Consider the following 21,929-nt stretch of genomic DNA (forward strand, 5'->3'; position numbering starts at 1 on the left):
CCAAACTATGGCCCGGGGACCGAATGTTGCCCTTTGCTTGCCTTTATCTGGCCCTATTCCACCACTGACATCAATGATGGGGCACCATTCCCCCTATTGACACTATCAATGGGGCACTATTCTTCCCGTTGATACCAACAATGGGGCACTATTCCTACCGTTCATGCCAACAATGGGGCTCTATTTCTCCCATGAAAACCAATGATGGGGCACTGTTGGCCTTCCTAAAGCCTGAAGGACGGGAAATTGGCCCTTTGCTTAGAAAGTTTGGAGACCCCTGGTCTAGAGGCTTGGGGTCACTGCACAAGGGTAGAACCAGTAGTACTTTAGAAGGGTGCCAGCTGAATATATTCTGAAAATGTGTCTACATCAGAAATTATCCACCCAAGGATTAAATGAGACCTTAAAAAATGTTTTTCTTGTATAAGACATGAAGGTTCCCATGTTTAGATTTTTCTGCAGTGGCCTTAGGTACACCTCTACCTGCATCGGTCTTTAGAGAATACAGTGATGTTCTAAAATTGTGTTAACCCATCAACTCTGTATTTTAAATGGTGCTTTTTAACATCTTCCGTACTACACCTTCAGGGTTAAGTTATTCCTTAACGTGATCCGAGGATTAATTTTCAAGTGATTATCATCTTGCTTGTTTTTTTATTTGCCACATTTATGTTGGATTTAATTTGCGTGGCTTCTTTTTTTTTGCTCTCCTCTCCTTTACCCGCTGAAGTTTCGTCTGCGCTCTGGGCGTCCTCCATTTTGTCTCCCTGAATGTCTCTGTCACTAATAGCAGCTTCTTCTTCTGTGTTTTACAGGCTGTTTCTTGATAAGGACATGCCTAGGTATTTTATGTTTTGCTTCTCCCCCCCACCCCCCACCCCCATTACCACCACCCTGCACATAAAGATTCTTCAGTCTCTCACAGAATACTTTATGTCTCCACCCCCTGCACTGGCTTGCTCCACCCCCCAATAGCGCTTCTGCACTAAATAGCTAGGTGGTAGCATTTAAATGGCAGCATCAAAGACACTATCATCAAACATTTTTTTCTACAATGCAGATTCTAATGGAATATCATGCAATTTGTGGTTTTAAAAAAGAATGTTTCGTTTTCTCAAATTTAGGAGAAAATATAAAAAATGTGGTGAAATTTAGATGAGTTTTAGGGTTCAGTGGACTTTAAATTGCTTCTAAGGTTAAGGGAAGATCCTTTTGGCTATCTTGGACCTGTTCTTGTCCTTAAAAATGCCCCCTCATTTGCTGGAAACATGAGTCTTGATATTGAAGAACAGAGGAGCCCTTAATCTAAAGCCCCTTTCACATGGGCTTAGTTGAAGCAGCAAAAGCAGGTGGTTGTGCTTTTTTAATGCATTCAGCTGGCAGTAAAACCCAGCAATGGCCGACCTAACACCCCAGTACACATCATCAAAGCCGCAAGGCTTTGTATTGTGGCTCAACAAAAATAAGTAGGGTATGTGACATTCGTCACATGGTACCGCCTGCCAACATAGCCCATAGGAGAGACTAGTGCTGTGCCCTAGGCCTTTTGATGAACGCCGGAACGCGTAAATGCTTAAATATTTTCTATGGTGAAGCTGTCAAGTTCTGGCCTGTACTTTCTATGGATCTTTTGTGAGCTTAATTAGCCAGAGCACTGTCTACTCTACACTCCAACTATACTATATAGCGGTAGAGCTTGGGTGAGGTTTTCTCTCGCCTGCCAACATAGCCCATAGGAGAGACTGGTGCTGTGCCACAACGTGTCTAATAGAAATGGCTGCAGCATGATGAATAGGAATTTTGGAGTGATATTCCCTCTCCAAACAGGCATGCAGGTGGCGGCCACTGCAGATCCAGTAGTCAGTAGCATTGCCCATGTGGGAGGGGCCTAACCCCTCTAACCCTTTGCTTATCAGCAAAGTCATGTGATTATCATATCAACATGGATTAGTGGTCATTTGGTTTTGTTAGGAAACAAAGCCATGTGATTTTATTCCCAAGCTTATTTCACATAAAAAGCCATGTGATCGTCATTTTATTAGCATGGCATGGCATAGTGGTCATTTTGCTTTGTTAAAAAACAAAGCCATGTAATTCATTTTTTTTTTTTTTTCCAGCTTATTTCAGGCCTCTTTCACGCGCGTCAATTTTTTTAGGTGCACCCGATCGGACCATACATTGCCCTCTGTGGAGCGACATCTGAGCCGATCCGCTAAAAACAGATGGATGGGGGGGGATCCGTTCCCTATCCGTCTGGTGGATTGGAGCAGATGACAGATGGATGTAAACAGACAGGTGGGCCGTTTACATCCGACCTCCCATAGAGGAGAGCGGGCTGTGCCTGTGCAGAACGTTAACAGACCTGTCATCTGCCTGCTCAGCGGGGATCAGCAGACGGATTCCTCCCCACTGAGCAGGCAGATCCACAGCCGGAGTCCCGCCCCATTGTGAAAATAGTTTTGGATTGCAAAATTGGAAACCAATTTCAAATTTTTGTTTCAAAGCTGGAATCAATAACTACACTAAATAAACTGTTTTGAAGCAAACATTCCACTCGCCTCTAAGACCCCTATTGTTATTTTTGAAAAAAAAAAGATGACTTCTGTAAAATCAGATTTAGTGAAATCACTCCACTCGTCCCTACTTCCTCATTAATTCAGGAAAAAAAAGAAAAGATGGCAGCTTCTTTTGTAAACAGGAACATACACTACCTTTATGGTTTTACTATGCCCATTCCCCAACTGTCCGGTACATGTGCATATATTTGAAAAAATTTTAGCCCCACTTCAAGGCTACTCCTCTTTTGCATGAGCTGGTTTAATCATAGGTTTGATAAAAAATAAAAACAGAAATACAAATTCAGCAATGCAGTAGAGATGTTCTGATGCAGATTTTTTATTAAGTCAGTTAGCAATTGAGTAGTTGGGTACAGTTTATAAAAGTTTCAGATAATGATTTGCAAATTAGCTGCTGCCTTGTTGCAAGGAAAGTGAGCAAAATTATCTGCCGCTTTGGTGATAGTGTCATTTATTCTGCTTTTGTAGCAGTAGATAAATTTAAACATATTAGATCTAGTATAAAGGTATAATAATAACATGTATTTGATTTTTTTTTTTTTTTTTTTTTTAATTGTCTTTTTTTCTCTGGGTTGACTACTTCTGCCATTTCTTCCTCTGCCATTAGTTGCAATAAATAAGTAGATCACATCTTTTGAGGTGAATTTAGAGTTTGTACAGTACAGGATCACTGCATCACTTTTATAGTGCTTGGTACACTATATTGTCCATCTAGACAGACAAACCGCTCCCTGTGACTCCTGTGCTCTCAGGTCGTAGCTGTATATAGTTAACAGAAGCAATTAGTATGTAATTAAACTCAGGAACACATGACTTAATATTTGCAGCTTGACAGTCTGTATATGTCGAGGCTGCATTCATTTTCTTTTTACAGTCATTCTTTCCTTTATCTTCTTATGCTGATCCTGCCGGGAACACACTTCTCTCCTTCGGTGACAATGCTCGGTCAGCACACTGTAGTAGGAGGTGCTGAGTTTTCATAGCAAGTGTGTTAAGATTGCAGAACACCTCCCCTCATCTTATTTCCGTAATTTGCAGGAGGTGTTCTGTAGTCTGCTGGGATGAACTGAGCAGAGCTGATGAAGCTGCTTAAGATTTCAGTGGAGTGCAGGCAGACAGCACAGAAAGTTATCAGCTGTCAAGATTTCTTACAGAATCAACAGGTTTTTGCATTTTTCAAACAGATACAGCAAAATACTTTTCGTGGTATACAGTGGGGGAAATATTTCATCCCCTGCAGATTTTGTAAGTAAGAAATGAAGGTTCTATAGTTTATATCATAGATGTATTTTGAATGATAGAGACAGAATATCAACCAAAAATCCAGAAATAACACATGATACAAATGTTATAAATTGAGTTGCAGTTCAGTGAGTAAAATATGTATTTGATCCCCAAGCAAAACATGACTTAGTACTTGGTGGAGAAACTTTTGTTGGCAAGCACAGAGGTAAGATGGTTCTTGTAGTTGGTCACCAGGTTTGCACACATTTCAGGAGGGATTTTGGTCCAATCTTCTTTACAGATCTTCTCTAAATCCTTAAGGTTTCTTGGCTGTCACTTGGAAACTCGAAGTTTCAGCTCCCTCCATAAATTTTCTATAGAATTAAGGTCTGGAGACTGACTAGGCCACCCCATGACCTTATTGTGCTTCTTCTTGAGGCACTCCTTTGTTGCCTTGGCGGTGTGATTGGATCATTGTCTTGCTGGAAGACCCATGCACGACCCATTTTCAATGCCCTGGCAGAGTTCTGGCTGAGAGGAAGAGGTTCTCGCCTAAGATTTTACAATACATGGCCCCCGTCCATTGGCCCCTCAATGCAGCAAAGTCAGACCTTTTAGCAGAAAAACAGCCCCAAAGCATAATGTTTCCACCTCCATGCTTGACTGTAAGGATGGTGGTGGTCTTAGGGTCATAGTCAGCATTTTTCTTCAAACACGACGAGTTGAGTTAAATTAAGAGCTCAATTTTGGTCTCATCTGACCACAGCACTTTCTCCCAATCCTTCTCTGAATCATTTAGATGTTCATTGGTAAACTTCAGATGGGCCTATACATGTGCCTTCTTGAGGAGGGGGACCTTGCAGGCCCTGCAGGATTTCAATCCATGGCGATGTATTGTGTTACCAGTGGTTTGTTTGGTGACTGTGGGCCCTACTGCCTTGAGATCATTCACAAGCTCCTCCCGTGTAGTTCTGGGCTGATCCCTCACTTTTCTCATAATCATCCTCACCCCATGAGGCAAAATCTTGCATGGAGCTCCAGACCGAGGGCGATTGTTATTTTGTATTTCTTCTATTTGTGAACTCCAACAGTTGTCTTCTTCTCACCAAGCTTCTTGCTGATGGTCTTCTAGCCCATTTCAGCCTTGTGCAGGTCTGCAATCTTGTCCCTGACGTCCTTTGACAGCTCTTTGGTCTTGCCCATGATGGTGAGGTTTAAAGGGAAGAAAGAGATTCTGTGGACAGGTGTCTTTTATACACATAGTGAGTTGTGGTTAGGAGCACCTTCTTAAATTGACAGGACTAATCTGTCTACCACATGAGCACATATTGTAGCCAGTCTGTGGGAGCCAGAATAATTGCTGGTTGATAGGGGATCAAATACTTATTTTACTCACCGATCTGCAATTCAATCTATAACATTTGTATCATATGTTTTTTCTGGATTTTAGGTTGATATTTTGTCTCTATCATTTCAAATACACCTATAACAATTATAGACCCTTCATTTCTTTGTAAGTGGGCAAACTTACAAAATCTGCAGGGGATCAAATAATCATTTTCCCTACCGTATGTAAACAGATCAAGGGGGGAGCAAATAAGAGGAGTTCATTATTGGGGTTCACACACACACTTTAAATAGATAAGAAAAATATCACTTAGAGGTAGATTTCGTCTTTTAGACATTCTCCAGATATGATGAAAGACCGGCTCTGTTTAAAATAATTGTGTTTGATAAAATGAGAATCGGTTTGGTCTTACAGGTCTTCCTTGCTGTCTGAGAGCCTGGTAGGCTGGTGTATGGTGGTGACATGCAATGAGGTCTGATGACAACCACAACTGCTTATGATCACCAGCCTGGGCCTTTATTTATATATCTCTTCAGAGCATTCACTAAAGTCCATGCCACACAGGTGCTCTTTACAGGTCTAGCCAAGCCAAAACAGATTTATGAAATATGGCAGTGCTCCTTCTTTCACAGGATCCATGCTGTTTTTATGGAGTTAATATCTTTGATCAGTGTTCCTGTATAGTCACATTTTGTGTGTCTTTTGTCACTTGTGGTATGTGTTGGGAGTGGGTGTATTCTGTATTGTACAAGGACAGCGTGGATGTAGAGGTTAACTGATGTTACCACCCTGATTCTCTAGGACCTTTTATCGGTTCGAGGCTGTATGGGACAGCTCCTTGCACAACTCCCTACTCCTTAATAGAGTCACTCCCTATGGAGAGAAGATCTATATGACACTTTCAGCCTACTTAGAGGTACGTAGTCTGCCATCTATCTTCTGCCTGCCTGTCTTATGCTGGCCATACACTATACGAAAAATCGGCCGAACACATTTTCGAAAAACGAACGTTCGACCGTGACCGCAAACGATCGTGCCATCATGTAATGACCGATAAATCGTTCAGTGGACATAAATAATTTTTTGTTCGTTTTTTTTCACATATACCTAGTGCAGACAGTTCGGACGGGAAACACATTAACCTTGTAATTTATCGTACGTTCGACAGAAATTTTCCAAACTTGCCGTTCGTTTTTTTTTTCCCACAAAAACGTCACAAACAATTATCGATTTGTGCCCAGTAACTTGCCGAAAAACGAACGAAGTGTCTATATGAACGATTTTTCGGCTGATTTTTCGTATAGTGTATGGCCAGCATTAGTCTATTAGTTCTTCTGTTACTGCTGTTTTTGAGTGCTTTCTCTCACTGTGACATATTCTATCACTTGTTTGGCTTTATCTCTGTAAAGCATGTTTCAATTCTGCACCTGTGCGATCATTGTAGTTCTCACTCCATCTATTGCTGTGTTTTCATCCCTTCACTCCATTATTCCAGCTTTTCTTTATCTACTACTCCGTCCATCCTTCTATCCTCTCTTTTAACAACATTAACCATCTTATTTTCCTTATCCTGCTTTTCCTCTCTCCACTTCCCTTCCTCTCTCTCCTATTCCTTCTTTTCTTCCTTCCCTCTCTCCTTCCCTCTATCCTTCCCTCTATCATTACTGCCTCACCCCTTCCTTCCTAATTCCTTCTCTTCCCCCACCCTTCTTTCCTTCCCTCTTTTCACCCTTCCCTCCCTCTTTCTCTCCCCTTCCTTCCCCTCTCCCCTATGCTTTCTGTTCTTCCTCCTGCTTTCTTTCCTCTCTCCCCTATTCCTTCTTTTCTTCCTTCCCTCTCTTCTTACTTCCTTCTATCATTCCTTCCTACCTGCCTCACCCCTTCCCCCCTTCCTTTCTTCCCTTCCCCCATCATTTATTCCCTCTTTTCACCCTTTCCTCCCTCCTTCTCTCCCCTTCGTTCTTCCTGTTCTTCCTCCCTATTCCCTTCATCTCTCCCCTATTCCTTCTTTTCTTCCTTCCCTCTCTCCTTACTTCCTCCTATCATTCCTTGCTCCCTGCCTCACCCCTTCCTTCCTTCTTAATTCCTTCTCTTCCCCCATCCTTCCTTTCCTCTTTTCCTCCTCCCCTCCCCTTTGTTCCTCTCTCCCCTATTCCTTCTTTTCTTCCTTCCCTCTCTCCTTACTTCCCTCTATCATTCCTGCCTCACCCCTTTCTTCCTAATTCCTTCTCTTCCCCCACCCTTCTTTCCTTTTATTCCCTCTTTTCACCCTTCCCTCCCTCCTTCTCTTCACTTCATTCCTCTCTCCCCTATTCCTTCTGTTCTTCCTCCCACTTCCCTTCATCTCTCCCCTATTCCTTGTTTTCTTTCTTCCTTCCCTCTCTCCTTACTTTCTCCTATCGTTCCTTGCTCTCTGCCTCGCCCCTTCCTTCCTTCTTAATTCCTCCTCTTCCCCCATTCTTCTTTCCTTTGTTCCCTCTTTTCCTGCTTCCCTCCCCTTTGTTCCTCTCTCCCCTATTCCTCCTTTTCTTCCTCTTCTCTCCCCTTCCTTCTGTCCTTCTTCCCCCTTCCTTCTTTCTTTTTCCCCTCATTAGGCCTCATGCACACTAGGCATAACACAAAGGAAAGATAAACTCCCCAATATAGTCACTAAGTGGTACACTTCAATTGAGTAAAACACCCATTGCTTTATTGAATTTATTGAAATGTTCAATTAAAATGGCAAATCCAATCCCTTCACCAACACTTGTTAAATAAAAAGACAATGTTGTCTTTCTGACAGGAAGCAGCTGCACATTTACCAATCCAAACCACCATTCACTCACAGGGGAATCCAGGTAATGAGTCCTAGTAATCAAGGAATTAGGGGCTTCTGATAATGAAGCAAGTTCATTCATTTAATTGGCCAGAATATGAATCTACTCCATAGCCATTGAAATGAATGGGCACTCAAGCACTAAACATGCCTAGCAATTAGGCATTTTTAAACAAGATTAAATGCATTTGGTCACATTGGGTGTCTTTTTACGCCAGCGCTCCTCTACTGATTGCAATTTTGGTGTGCTCAAATTTCTGCCACTAAATGCCTGCAAATGCCTATGTGTGCACAGACACATAGGCTAACATAGGGGGGCATTTAGGGGCAGAAAAAAAAAAGTCTCACACCTATAAAGCTGGCGTTTGACAGCTGTAGTGTGCATGAGGCCTTACATCCTTCTCTCCCCTCTTGTGTCTTTGTGCTCCCCATTCTCACCCCCACTCTCTCTTTCCTTGAAAGTGCCTTTAGTGTTAAAATTTAGAAATTGAAAGATGTTTACACCATTGCATAATCTTTCCGCTTATCTTTCAGCTTGATCATTGTATCCAGCCAGCAGTGATTACAAAAGATGTGTGTATGGTCTTTTATTCTCGTGATGCCAAAATATCCCCTCCTCGGTCCCTGCGCAGTCTCTTTGGCAGCGGATATTCAAAGACACCTGACTGGTGAGAACTTGTATATTTGATTTTTTTTCTCTGATGTTCACTCACAGGAAAGCTAATATTACCAAGAATTGTTAAAATAGGGTACGGAAATCAGGGCTGCTGTTAGAAATCATGGGATCCCATACTGCCTACCAGACAGGACCTTGCTTTCTCCCCACCCCCCAGAAAATATCAAATGATGTTTTCGCTAAAAATACACTAAAATCATTATTATATGAATTTAATGACCCCCCTCCACTACTCTCCAACATGAAACATCCCCTTGTGTGCTCGTAGCAGTTGCTGGCGGGAGACGAGGGAAGTCGGAAACGCTGCTGGGAAAAGGGGAGCACAGGGGGGGGCCCAAAATGAAGGGGGATGGGGACGCGGATGCTAGAACTGATCCCTTGCAGCACAGCTGGAGGGCGTGAGCAGAGAAGAAGCCAGAAGCGCTGCAGGGGGAGGCAGAAGAGGATCAGTGACTGCAGAAAGGCAGTACCGCTAGCCCTCCTGTTCAGCAGGTGCCCAGGGCCCCCCTTTTGAACTGATGGGGCCCGGGCCCAGTACAGGAGGGCGGGCTGTACTGCCTTATCAGCGGCCCTGGCAACAATCACTCACACCCCAGCTGTAATGTTATCAATTGTACTTGTACTGGTATCTGTGGTAAACATACTCTCTCGTGTGCTTTAATTACAGTAACAGAGTAACTGGAATCTATGAACTGAGTTTGTGCAAAATGGCTGACACAGGAAGTCCTGGTAAGAACAAAACTTTTTACTACTGATATCTTTGTGTTAATATATCTCATATGCTTCTTTGAGCGCTAGCCATCACTTCTATTTACGTTTATTTGAGAGTGGAAGATGCCACCCTTCACAATCCTATTGAATTAGGAGCTGTATTTACTTAAGGATAAGTACAGAGTGTGCCCAATTTGGGATAAAGTACCTACATCATATATATCAGGAAGCTAAGCTACGCACTTTTGATCAACTAAGGGACCTGTTTGGGATACCCAGGACCCGACGCTTCAGATATGCTCAAATGCATCATACGGCAGTAGCGCAGTTTGCTGGCAGAGAGGTTCGGGTTCAAAATACCTCTTTTTGGCTGATCCAACCAAGAGAATTTCCAGGTATTATTTGGCGCTGGGGCCTGGAGATCCTGGGTTGATTGGTGGTAAGGATGGGCTCAGGCGTGTTCGCAACTCCACGTGCCCGCCAGGAAGCTGATACTCCGCAGCGCTAATCACAGGTAGTGAGACATTGCCCGATCTGTGCAGCCGTGGATCGGGAAATGTCTCACTGCCTATGATTAGCGCTGTGGAGTGTCAACTTCCTGGTGGGCGCGGGCATGTGGAGTTGCGAGCATGCTTGAGCTCATCCTTAATAGGTAGGGCAAGGTTTAGATGGATGGCTCTTGCACCAGAGTTGTCGGAAAGAGCTGCGGCAGGAGGTCCTTGATACTTACCTTACCACTGTCATATCCACGACGGATAGGATGATTCAGCTTCGGTACCTCCATCAGATGTATTATACACCGGTTAGAATATTTCATATGCTTAAGAGAGATTCTACAACTTGTCACAAATGACTGGGTGGGGGGGGGGGCCTTTTCTTCACATGGTGTGGTAGTGTACCAAAATAAGGCCTTTATGGTCTAAGGTGACTGAATTTATAGCTGATAAATTTGACCTTCCTAATATATGCTCCCCCTTGTGTTGCCTCTTGGGATTTTTTGAACAAGACGAGTTGGATGTGTATACCAAATAATTTCTTAGGATTCTCTATTTTGGGGTACGGAAGCTCATAGCAAAGAGGTGAATATATACAGAAAATCTGACGTTGGGGATGTGGATGAAGGTAGTGAATGCTGACATCCTTCTATATCGTATGAAGTACAAGGCCTGTGGTAACCCCAAGAAGTTTAGGAAGGTGTGGTTTTGGTGCGTGGACTCGAAAGATATGCTGGAGGGGGAAGGGCATCACTGAGCGGTAAAGGGGTGAGGAGACATTGCAATGATAACAGTGTTTTTTGATAGGCCCTAACTGACGTTAAGGTTAAAACGGCGTTGACGTTGACATTAAAAGTACGGCACACTGATATAAATGATGGGGTACTGGAGCAGCATACTCCATCTGCAAATGGCCATGGTTTTTATGTATATAGTTACACAGGGGGGTGGTCAGTTGGCTCCTTGGTTTTTCTAGGGTTTGGGGGTCTTTGTGGGAGGGGAGGGGGAATTTCGACTGTATCCCTTTTGTTGAAATTGCTGGGGGTATTCAGTCTTGTTTGTTCATAATTCCAAAAAAAAAAAAAAAATCTAAATAAACTTTTTGGATAACAGGTCTTGGGTATGGGACTCTGGTAGGAGTCTTCTATGATTGGTGGTGCTGGCCTTTCTGGCTGGTTACTGAGAAATGTATACTGTTCTTATGCCTGTGTTACATTACACAATATTTGGCATTTTGTATGTGAAATATATTCTCTGCTAATAAAGTTTAAAAAAAAAAAAAGGATAAGTACAGAAAGTTTTGTTTTACTGACTATGCAAAGAGTAAGGCTGGCCCTGCATTTAAGTAATTTTCTCTCCTTCAACCACTGGTTTCACTAAAGAAAATCACTTGATTCCTCCAACACATTCAGTGTTAATGTGGGAATCCCTCATGCTGCGCTTTTGTATTGTATTCTGATAGCAGGAGGTTTCCCTGCCGTCAAAAACCAATGATTGCTGCTGACGGCAGTAATCACGCGAAAAAAAAAAAGGAACAGGCTGGTTGTACTGAATTGGATCAATAGATTGACTTTAGTATAACTATCCTGCCCATTCCATTCCATCTATGCCTGGCTTTACCTAAATCAGTCAAATGACAGTAAGGTCAACTCCATCCAATATTTTTCTAGTTTTGGAAGCAATTTGAGGAGTCCCCTCACTTCCTATTGCAGTGTCACCCTGTGCATAATGATATTACAGGGGGTCACCAGAACAGGAAGAGAGGAGTACTTTCTCTAACAGGCACACAAAACGTTCATCCTTTCCAGCTTTCACACAATTAGGCAAGGACACTTCACTCTAACTGGGTGTTTCCCAAGTTGAGAACTATGAAGAAATGTCAATAGTGAGGGTACAAACAGGCTACCCCACATTTCATATGCCAGTGACGGGTGAATGTGAAGTGAAAGTAAGTCTCCCTGTTTCCCACTCAATGGAAAAACACACTTTTTACATCATTGCCTGGGTTCTTCATCTCCATCATGTAGGGTGAAGTTCACATTGTGGTGTGTCTTGTTCTTCCTGTTGAGTTCAAAGTAATGCAGCGTTTATTTTCTTTGCAATTCTGTATCTTCTACCTCAGTGTCAGTATCAAATTGAAGAAGCCTATCTAAACCAAAGCAGCAAGATGCCTTCACCCACAAAGGCTGTATTAACCACTTGCTGACCGCCCTATAGCAGTTTTACTGCTACAGAGCGGCAGCTGTGTGCCAGATAACGTATATATACATGATCTGGCATTTCCGAGTAGCGGGCATGAATGCATGCCGCCGGTGACTCGCTCCCACTGTGATCACACACAGCAGGAGCTGATCAGCGGGTACCGTGGACTCGATGTCCGCCGGCACCAGCCAATCATTCAGTACAGAGGCAGAACAGCAGTCTGCCTATTTAAACAAGGCAGATTGCCGTTCTGTCAGTAAGGAAGGTATGAATGCTGTATTCCTGCAAAGCAGGGACTAGGATCCATGTCTTCTCTTAGTAAAAGCACCTCTCGCACTGTACAAAAACACTGGCTAGGCACACAGCCCTTTAATCGCCCCTGATGTTAACCCCTTTCGAGTCAGTGTCATTAGTACAGTGACAGAGCATATGTTTAGTACTGATCACTGTATTAGTGTCACTGGTCCCTAAAACTCAAGTGTCAATTAGTGTCTGATTTGTCCGCCATAATATCGCAGTCCTGCTATAAGTCGCTAATCGCTGCCATTACTCGTAAAAAAAAAAAAACTCCATAAATATATCCCATAGTTTGTAAACGCTATAACTTTTGTGCAAACCAATCAATATACACTTATTGGGACATTTTTTTTACCAAAAACGTAGCAGAATACATATTGGCCTAAATTGTGTCAGGAACCATGAAATCAGACTGAGACAGAAGTACAGTTAAATCACACTTGTTTAATAATAAAAATAAATAGAACAAACGTAGTCAAAACATAGCCAGAGTTCAGGAACCGGAACGGATAGTCAGACAAGCCAAACGTCAGGGAGCTGGAGATGAGTGTAGTAAAACAGCAAGCAGGATCTGGAGCCAGAAGGGATGTCAGCCAAGCAAGTCTTTAAACAGGAATGCAGGAGAGTGTCTCTGTGATGTTAACCAAGGCGAAGGCAGAGATCCTCTGGGCTGGACGGCTTAAGTAGGCAGGACTGACTAGCAGGAAATCATCAACAGCTGAGTACCTGTGGAGAGATGGGAGCTGGCAATTAGCCGACAGCTGAGGGGCCAGCTCAGAGAAGGAAGGGCTGAGCCCAGCCCTGCCAAATTGATGAAGTAATTCGATTTTTAAAAATTTTTTTATTGGATATGTTTTATAGCAGGAAGTAAAAAATTTTGTTGAGGTGATCAAATGCCACCAAAAGAAAGCTCTATTTGTGAGGAAAAAAAAAAAAATTTAAATTTTAATTGGTTACAGTGACGCACGACCGTGCAATTGTCAGTTAAAATAACATTGTGCCGTATCGCAAATAAATGGCCTGGTCATGAAGGGGGGGGGGGGGGTAAATCTTCCAGGGCTGAAGTAGTTGGATGCTTAAATAAACCCAAGCTATATAGATTCTAGGGTCTGTCATCTTACGTCAACCTATTTTTTTTTCTCCAACTGAATTGCTCTGTGCGGCATTTTGGTGCAGGAAGATTGGTGTTACGGTTTTAATATGGTTCCTTCATTTGATATGAACGCCATGGTAGAAGATACAGCATTGCAAAGAAATAAGTGCTGTATTACCTTTGAACTCTATTCTTCTAGGGCTGTATACCGTCTTGTATTTGCTGGCTGCTACATAATGCTCATGATTAAGCCCCGCTGTGGGTGAAACATGTTTGGGGCATGGCTTTGGGTGGGAGTGAGCAGTATACTCTCATTGCAATAAACCTTGGCTAGAGTTGAACTTCTTCAATGTATGGCCTGTGTTTTGGATGTGGGCTGCTACGTAGTGTTATAAAATTTAGACTTTTATTTTGATTTAATGTTCCTCCTATTAGGAATGCAGCGAAGGAGAAGGAAAATTTTGGACACTTCAGTGGCTTATGTCCGTGGAGAGGAGAACCTGGCTGGGTGGAGACCCCGAGGTGACAGTTTGATCCTGGAACACCAGTGGGAGCTGGAGAAAATGGAGCAGCTCCACGAGGTAGGACAGTTGGAGTTTAGTCATGTTTTTCCATTAAATGGTCCAAAAAAAAATTACCAACCAAACAAAAGGCACTTTTTTTTTTTTTTTTGAGCAGTGTTAATTTAAAAATAAATGTTACTGTGCATAAAAAAAGTATGCATTTTATTCTGTAATTTGTTCTGTTTAAAACAACGCTAAACTTATGATTTTGGTACAAAGCATTGCAAAGTTATTCACAAATTAATTAAAGTAAGGTTTTTTCATATTTGCACTTTTTTCAGTGTGATTCGTTCATTATATATGTAAAAGGTGCAAAAATATTAATGAACAAAGCAAACAAAAAAAGTTTAAATATTAATGAAATAGAAAAAAAAATTACCAGGAAAATTATAATTAAACGGAGAAGAAGAATAAGAAAATTAGGGCTGATTAAAGTAAACTAAAGGTTAAAACGGAGTTCCGCCTGGGTGAAAAAAAAAGAAATGTCAGCAGCTTCAAATACTGCAGTTGCTGACTTTTAATATAAGGACACCTGCCCTGGGAGTCCGCAATGATGGCACCCGAAGCTGACTTGTCCCTCGGCCCCTGGGTGCAGGCGTCGGCATCATTACTAAGAGAAACAGGAAGTGAAGCCTTACCGCTTCACAGCCTGTTTCCTACTGCGCATGCGCGAATGGAGCTGCGCTTTCTGAATGGTCCCTGCTGTCTTCTGGGACCTGTGTGTCTCCCAGAAGGCAGCAGGGGGGAAGGAGGAGGGGCCGGACATTACGGAAGTGGGAGCAGATACCTGGATTTGACAGGTATCTGCTCACCCCTCCCCCTCTGAAAGGTGCCAAATGTGGAACCGGAGGGGGGGGGGGTCTGATCAGCAGAAGTTGATCTCCGCTTTAATAAGGTGTTCAACAGAGGAACATTTAATAAAAAATAAACTTTTTTTTTTTTTGTTAGGTTGCATTAACTGACTTCATCTGCAGATCAAAGTTCATCCCTTTGATCTGTAGATGAAAAAAACAGTTACTAAATGAAACAATGTTTCATTGTAGCTTTCTCTATTCGCAGCTGAGCAAAGTTGATGAACATTTCCAGACTGCTTTTTTTTTTTTTTTTTTTTTTTTGACGGCTCATGCTGCCCGGACCTTCTCTGTGTTCTCTGCAATGCAGCTGTGATTCATCAGAGCTGATTTGCCGTGTACTGGAACGGGGGTTCCCGGCAGAAGGACTGGACGGACGTACTAGACATGCCCTGTGTACAATGATTACATTTTTTGGGGCGTGTCTAGTACGCCCAGAGTTTGCAACTGGTTATTGTAGATGGAACTTGGTTTTAAACTCTTTCCTCTATTGAGGAGCTTGTCCATCATGTATATTTTAACTTTTCTTTAGAAGAAAGTTTTGGTTTGTCCATGTTACTAACACTTCTTAATTTATAGAGGTTTAGCACAATAGTTTATAAAGTTTAGCAACTTGTAAGTTTTCAGGCTGGTAAAATAACTACAGGATCCAACTAGCCCTGTCAGTTACATTTCTTCCATAGCTGGAGCGGTATAGGTCTATTGCCTGTGGGGGGTTGTCTCTTTGCTGTTGGTATAATATATTCCTGTGCTTCCTCTTAAGGTGGAGAAAACTCGGCACCTCCTGCTGCTCAGAGAGAAGCTTGGAGACAGCATCCCCAAATCCCTGAGCGAGTCCATCTCACCAAGCCTCAGTAGCGGGACCCTCAGCACCTCCACCAGCATCTCCTCTCAGATCTCCACCACCACCTTCGAAAGTGCCATCACCCCCAGCGAGAGCAGTGGATACGACTCCACCGATGTTGAAAGCCTGGTGGATCGCGAGAAGGAGCTGGCCAGCAAGGTGAATTTTTAGGTGTTTTTTATTTGTAGTATACATTTATGGAATCTCTTCTTGAACCTCCTGGCGGTTAGGAGATGAATACTGCTGCAGTATACAGTACTTTGTTTTCCACTTCCTGTAATGGAGTCTCCTTCTTCTTTTTTTTTTTTTTTTTACATGTGTCCTGCATGTTGTTGGCAAGCAGATTATATTTCCTAACAATGCATAAGGAAGGCAGACATGTTGGGTATAGGCTTCACTAATAGATGGGGGGGCATAAAGGACTACCAACGCCTCACCTTTTCCACCTCTATTTAGATTTTACTGCTCTTCTAGGAAAGAGGATCTGTATGGGCTCCTTATATGTCCTTTAGGCAGGAGTTGGTCTTTAAAAATGAAAACTTTTACAGAGAGATTTGCTGAGTATTGTCATTGTAATACCGGTGTCCCTTCCTGTTCTGCAGTGTCTCAGATTACTCACTCATACATTTAACCGGGAGCTGACCACAGTGTGCAACAGCATCAGTGATTGTAAGGTAAGTGGAACACTGACCTTCTACCTTCTGTTTGGTGAATACTTCATGAGATGCATTGTGCTGAATACAGAACTTCGTTCTTTTATTTTAGGAATATTCAAAGACATTTATTTACATTCAAGCACAACAAAATGGTTCTGTCCATTACAGCTTATTTTCAGTATCACGGTAGAAAGAGGATTTCAAGTATATTTAAAGTCAAAACATATTTCATTTTGCACAGAGTAGGAAAGGCTTAAAAACCCCTGTCAGGGTAATTTGTTTTGTGTCCCATTAGGAGGATTTCCCTTCACTTCCTGTCCAACCCCCGGCCCATGGCATGTTGATGACCGGGCCGCACAGCGGGAGGTGAGCGGCAGTCGCGGTCCTCATAGACCGCGGTCACTGTTTACCACCTGCTGTGTGCGGTCATGCCTGTGTGTCCTCTCCCAGGTCCTCTGCCCACCCGACTGGCCGGCGATGTCATTCTCTCAGCTGGGAAGGGGGCGGGAGGCTCTGCAGATCATAATGGAGAGCTCCTCCTGCCCTACTGATAGGATGACATAGTCGGGTGGGCGGGGCTGCCAGGAGAGGACACATGGACTGAGCACAGCCTCTGCCCTGTCAAAGGTGGCAGTCTTGTGCAGAGCCAGGAGAGATAGGAAAGGGGGTGGGGGGAGACTGCAGGGGCACTGTGATGTAGGAGGCTGGGATTTCTCTCGGGAACTGCTATGTAAAGGGGGGCACTGTAATGTAAGGGGGATTGTAATATAAAGGGGACTGCACTGTAAAGGGGCATTGTAACCATTACAGTACCCCTTTACAGAGCAGTCCCCTTTGTATCACAGCCCCCTTTACTTTACAGTGCAGTCCCCTTTATAACACAGTGCAGTCCCTTTTTTATCACATCCCCTTTACATTACAGTGCCCCCTTTACAAAGCAGTCCCCTTTATATCACAGCACCCCTACATCACAGTGCAGTCCCCTTTACATCACAATGCCCCCTTTACAGAGCAGTCCCCTTCATATCACAGCCCCCCCTTTACATTATATTTCCCCTTTACAGTGCAGTCCCCTTTATTTCACAGCCTTACATTATATTTCCCCTTTACATCACAGTGCAGTCCCCTTTACATCACAGTGCAGTCCCCTTTACATCACAGTGCAGTCCCCTTTACAGCACAGTGCAGTCCCCTTTACAGCACAGTGCAGTCCCCTTTACAGCACAGTGCCCTTTTATCACAGCACCCCTTTACATTACAGTGCCCCCTTTACAAAGCAGCCCCCGATACATTACAGTGACCCTTTACAGAGCTGTCCCTTTTACATCACAGTAAAGGGGACCACACTAATGTAAAGGAGGGCTGCGATGTGAAGAAAACTGATTGCACTGATATAAAGGGGGGACTGTGTGCTGTAAAGGGTGGTTGTGGTGTAAAGGGGGGCTGAGGACAGACTCCGTGAATATCCCATCTGCCATCCCATCTCTGTGCCAAGCAGCAGCTGCAGGAACCAAGGGTATGGAGGAGCAAGATGTCTTCCTGAAAGCAAATTAGAACATAGGGGGCAGAAGTGACATCAGCAAGGGGGCGGTGACTAGTTTCGGAGCATGCTCAGACCCTTGGTTCCTGTAGCTGCTGGTGGGCACAGTGACAGCAAAGACCATCTCAGGAGGACTTCATACATCGATGAGCTTGTTTACGCTGTAATCCAGTAAGTGTTTTTAACCGTTGCCTTTTAATAAAACTGCTCACATGCTGCACTTAGAACGCCTTTCTCTGCATAACACTGTACATTAGGACTTTTATCTATGTCTAGTTGATGTATGGCTCTATGGCTCCATGTTGGTTTCAGCCCTGTGTGTTGCTGACACCCGGTACATTTTACATTGTGCTTTAGGCAGTTTGCGTGGATACTTTGTGTAGATAAATCATGCACTCTTGCTTCTCCAGCTGTCCGATATCTCCCCGATTGGACGTGACCCATCTGTCTCAAGCTTCAGCAGCGCCACCCTGACACCCTCCTCCACTTGCCCATCCCTGGCAGAATCCAGATGCAGCTCTGTGGACCAGAAGTGAGTATTACTTGTTACTTCACTGGTGTATTGGGTTTTATTGATCATAGTGTCTGTGGTATGAGCTTTTCATGCTGCTCTCAACAGGCAATCAGAGCCTTTATTTCCATGAGACCTGATTTGTCTTGCTCAGGTCAGTACAGGTTAATAAATGGGAGAATCTGATTGCTTTATGCATTTTTTATAAGTGAAGCCTCATCTTTAGGTTATTGACGTCATCTTATTTGAAGCCTCCTTTTATTTCAGAACGCCAGAAGCCAACTCCCGTGCCTCCAGCCCCTGCACAGAATTCGAACAATTCCAGTTGGTGCCCACAGTGGAGACTTCATACCTGGCGCGCGCTGGGAAGAATGAATTTCTCAATCTTGTGCCCGACATTGAAGAGCTCAGACCTGGGTATGAGGTCTTCTGTGATTAGAAACATTAGATAATTCCACACCTTATAGTTCCTCCACAGGTGGGGACGTCTTGGGTTAGACTGCTAAAGGTATCCACAGCTATTATATAATAGGCCCTCATATTTATTTATTATTATTATTTTATAATAGGCATTTATATAACACTGATATTTACACAATGCTTTATGTATTGTACATTTACACCAGTCTCTGCCATCAAAGAGCTTACAATCTAAAGCTGGCCATAGATGGACCACAGATTGCCGTAAAAAAAAATCGCTCGATTCCCCCATCAACACAGTCAGTGATGATGGGGGAATCCCTCCCGCAAAGCTATTTTGTTCTCCTGGCGGGAACGAGATAGCAGCGATTATTGCTAGTGGCTATAGCAGCCGCTAGCAATAATCGCATGTAAAATCTGACAGGCTGGTTGTACCCAAGTTGATCGCTCAATCAACTTGAGTACATTCAGCCTGCCCATACATAGATCGAATCTTGACCAATTCCTGCTGAATCGGCCAAGATTCAAACTGCCTATGGCCAGCTTTAGGCCCCTATCATGCATGCATGCATACACAAATACACACATAATAAGGCCCTTTTAGACAGGAGCCAATTAAACCTAATAGAATCTGTTCGGAGTGAAGAAACCTGAGTTCCCGGTAAAAACCTGCGCAAGCGCAAAGCAAACAAACCCAAAACGTGTTCCTTTACTTTTTTTTAAATATTTATATATAGATATATATATATACACAGTATATATGATCCTCAAAAAGTTTCCGCACTTTTTTTTTTACTAAGTTTTATATATATATATATATATATATATATATATATATATATAAAAGTGTGGAAACTTTTTGAAGATCCCTTGTGTATAGATAACAAAGCAGAAGTATTTCAATGCACCCCTTTTTCCTCCACAGCTCGGTGGTCTCCAAAAAGGGTTACCTGAACTTCAAAGAGCCTCATTCCCATTCCTGGGCCAAGCAATACGTAGTCGTGCGCCGCCCATACGTCTTCATCTACAACAGCGATAAGGATCCTGTGGAGAGAGGCCTTATTAACCTGTCCACCGCCCAGGTTGAGTACAGTGAGGACCAGCAGGCTATGGTTAAGGTCTGTTTCGATGTTAGTATGGTCATCTCTTGGTCTATGTGTTTTTTACCATCTTCAATAAATGTATATTCACCTATGTTGATCGTATATATTTTGTCTTATGTAACAGAGTCCGAACATATTTGCTGTGGTCACTAAGCACCGTGGAATCCTTCTGCAAGCTATCAATGATAAAGATATGAACGACTGGCTTTATGCCTTCAACCCTCTGCTCGCTGGTACAATACGGTGAGTCCAGATCAAGTACTGATTAATATTTCAGCAGCTATACAACAGTATGAGACAGGATGAAGCTTATTGGTGTTAGGGAAGTCATGAGCATCTTTTGTCTTTCACTATTTCAGCACTTGTTCTTTAGTTAGCTGGACAATTGCATTTTTACTTTTTTCCCTGACAATTTAAAAAATCAAATTGGGGAGTTATTGTAAACCCTGTGCCTAATTAAAGTGATTGTAATGGTTCGTTTTTTTTCCGTAAAAATAACAAACATGTTCTACTTACCTGCTCTGTGTAAAGGTTTTGCAGCCCCGATCCTCCTGGCTTTTCCCGCTTTCCATTGGGGCACCCGTGTGGGCGCACTCCCGTGTCCTGCTGCTGCATCCATTGACACAGACAGGGGGACTCAGCCCCACCCCCCCAATCCTCTGTCACTGGATTTGATTGACAGCAGCGGGAGCCGATGGCTTCTGCTGCTATCAATCTGTCCAATGAGATGAGAGCCAGCGGCTTGTGCACGGCGCTGGAACGAATGGGCTCAGGTAAGAAAAAGGAGGGGGGTTTGGGAGGGCGGGGGGGAGGGGCGCTGCAGCATTAAAAGTTTTTTCCCCTTAATGCATAGAATGCATTAAGGTGAAAAACTGAGACTTTACACAACCCCTTTAATTTGTATCTAAAGCCAGAACTTTTTTTTAAGTTTTGATGGAGTGGAGAATGGTTAAAATCTCTGTGTTTTTTTTTTATTATTATTGTCTTTATGCTCGCTGGGGAAATTCACTCTTTCTGTTTGTCCTGGTGACCAAGTAGTGGGAAATCCAAAATGTTACAGTTGTCACTGGAAGTGGAGACAAGGGAAAAATATTACAATAGGGACACCTATCCTAGGGATTTCTTATTACTTTAGAGTGATTTCAACTCGCATCCTGTGGTGTCACATGAACAGGAAGTGAAGGGAAATCTCAACAACAGGATACAGGCTGCAAAAAAAAGAGGTGTTTTAGCCATTCTCTATTCTATCCAAAGCTTAAAAAAGATTGGGCTGTATATACACTTCACTTGACACAAATTTCATTCAAAGCAAGAGTAGTGCACTGCACATTTGTAAATCACATTACTGTGCTTTAAGAAATTAAGATGCTTTTTTTTTTTGTTTTTTATGAAGGGTTAGCTCACCTTTCCAGAAAAAATAAAAAGGTGAACTGACACCCTATGCTTTCCCTATCCCCCGGTTCCCATTGTACTTTATCCATGGGTGATGAGCTGTTAGTGCCCAGGCAGCCATTGTAGCAGTCCAGTAATATGAATTCCCCACTTTTCTCCTCTGCGGGCTTTCAGGATGGATCAGATCAATTTTCTGTGCCGGTGCTGACCAATCAGAAGCACTCTGATCTGTCCTGGAAGACCTGCAGAAAGAAGAGGGAGTAGAGTAGGTATTTACAATCCCTGGATTGCTAAAATGGCTTTCTGGGCACTGACAGCTCATCACCCACAGAGGTAAGGTGTTCACCCTTTAATTTTTTCTGAAAAGGTGAGCTTACACATTAACCACTTCAGCCCCGGAAGATTTGGCTGCTGAATGGACCGGGCCATTTTTTGAGATTCGGCACTGCGTCGCTTTAACTGACAATTGCGCGGTCGTGCGACGCTGTACCCAAACAAAATTGATGTCCTTTTTTCCCCACAAATAGAGCTTTCTTTTGGTGGTATTTGATTATCTCTGCGGTTTTTATTTTTTGCGCTAGAAACAAAAAAAGAGCGACAATTTTGAAAAAAA

The 21,929-nt window shown here is 43.1% G+C and overlaps 1 protein-coding gene across 13 annotated transcripts in view; it reads left to right on the forward strand.

Annotated features, from left to right (window-relative positions):
• Positions 1 to 21,929, forward strand: part of KIF1B (kinesin family member 1B) — a 277,895-nt gene that overhangs the window by 248,161 nt on the left and 7,805 nt on the right. For 8 of the 13 annotated variants that reach the window (XM_073603544.1, XM_073603554.1, XM_073603546.1 and 5 more), the window contains 10 exons: positions 5,950 to 6,064; positions 8,498 to 8,631; positions 9,307 to 9,368; positions 13,872 to 14,017; positions 15,614 to 15,853; positions 16,297 to 16,368; positions 18,301 to 18,422; positions 18,669 to 18,818; positions 19,747 to 19,939; positions 20,049 to 20,167. In XM_073603544.1, coding sequence (XP_073459645.1) covers positions 5,950 to 6,064; positions 8,498 to 8,631; positions 9,307 to 9,368; positions 13,872 to 14,017; positions 15,614 to 15,853; positions 16,297 to 16,368; positions 18,301 to 18,422; positions 18,669 to 18,818; positions 19,747 to 19,939; positions 20,049 to 20,167 — 1,353 coding nt within the window. Of the gene's footprint in view, positions 1 to 815; positions 843 to 5,949; positions 6,065 to 8,497; positions 8,632 to 9,306; positions 9,369 to 13,871; positions 14,018 to 15,613; positions 15,854 to 16,296; positions 16,369 to 18,300; positions 18,423 to 18,668; positions 18,819 to 19,746; positions 19,952 to 20,048; positions 20,168 to 21,929 lie in introns of all 13 variants that reach the window. The other 5 variants (XM_073603553.1, XM_073603551.1, XM_073603555.1 and 2 more) reach the window with 3 other exon arrangements.

Source organism: Aquarana catesbeiana, linkage group LG10, assembly GCF_042186555.1.
Source record: "Aquarana catesbeiana isolate 2022-GZ linkage group LG10, ASM4218655v1, whole genome shotgun sequence".
Lineage (NCBI taxonomy): Eukaryota > Metazoa > Chordata > Amphibia > Anura > Ranidae > Aquarana > Aquarana catesbeiana.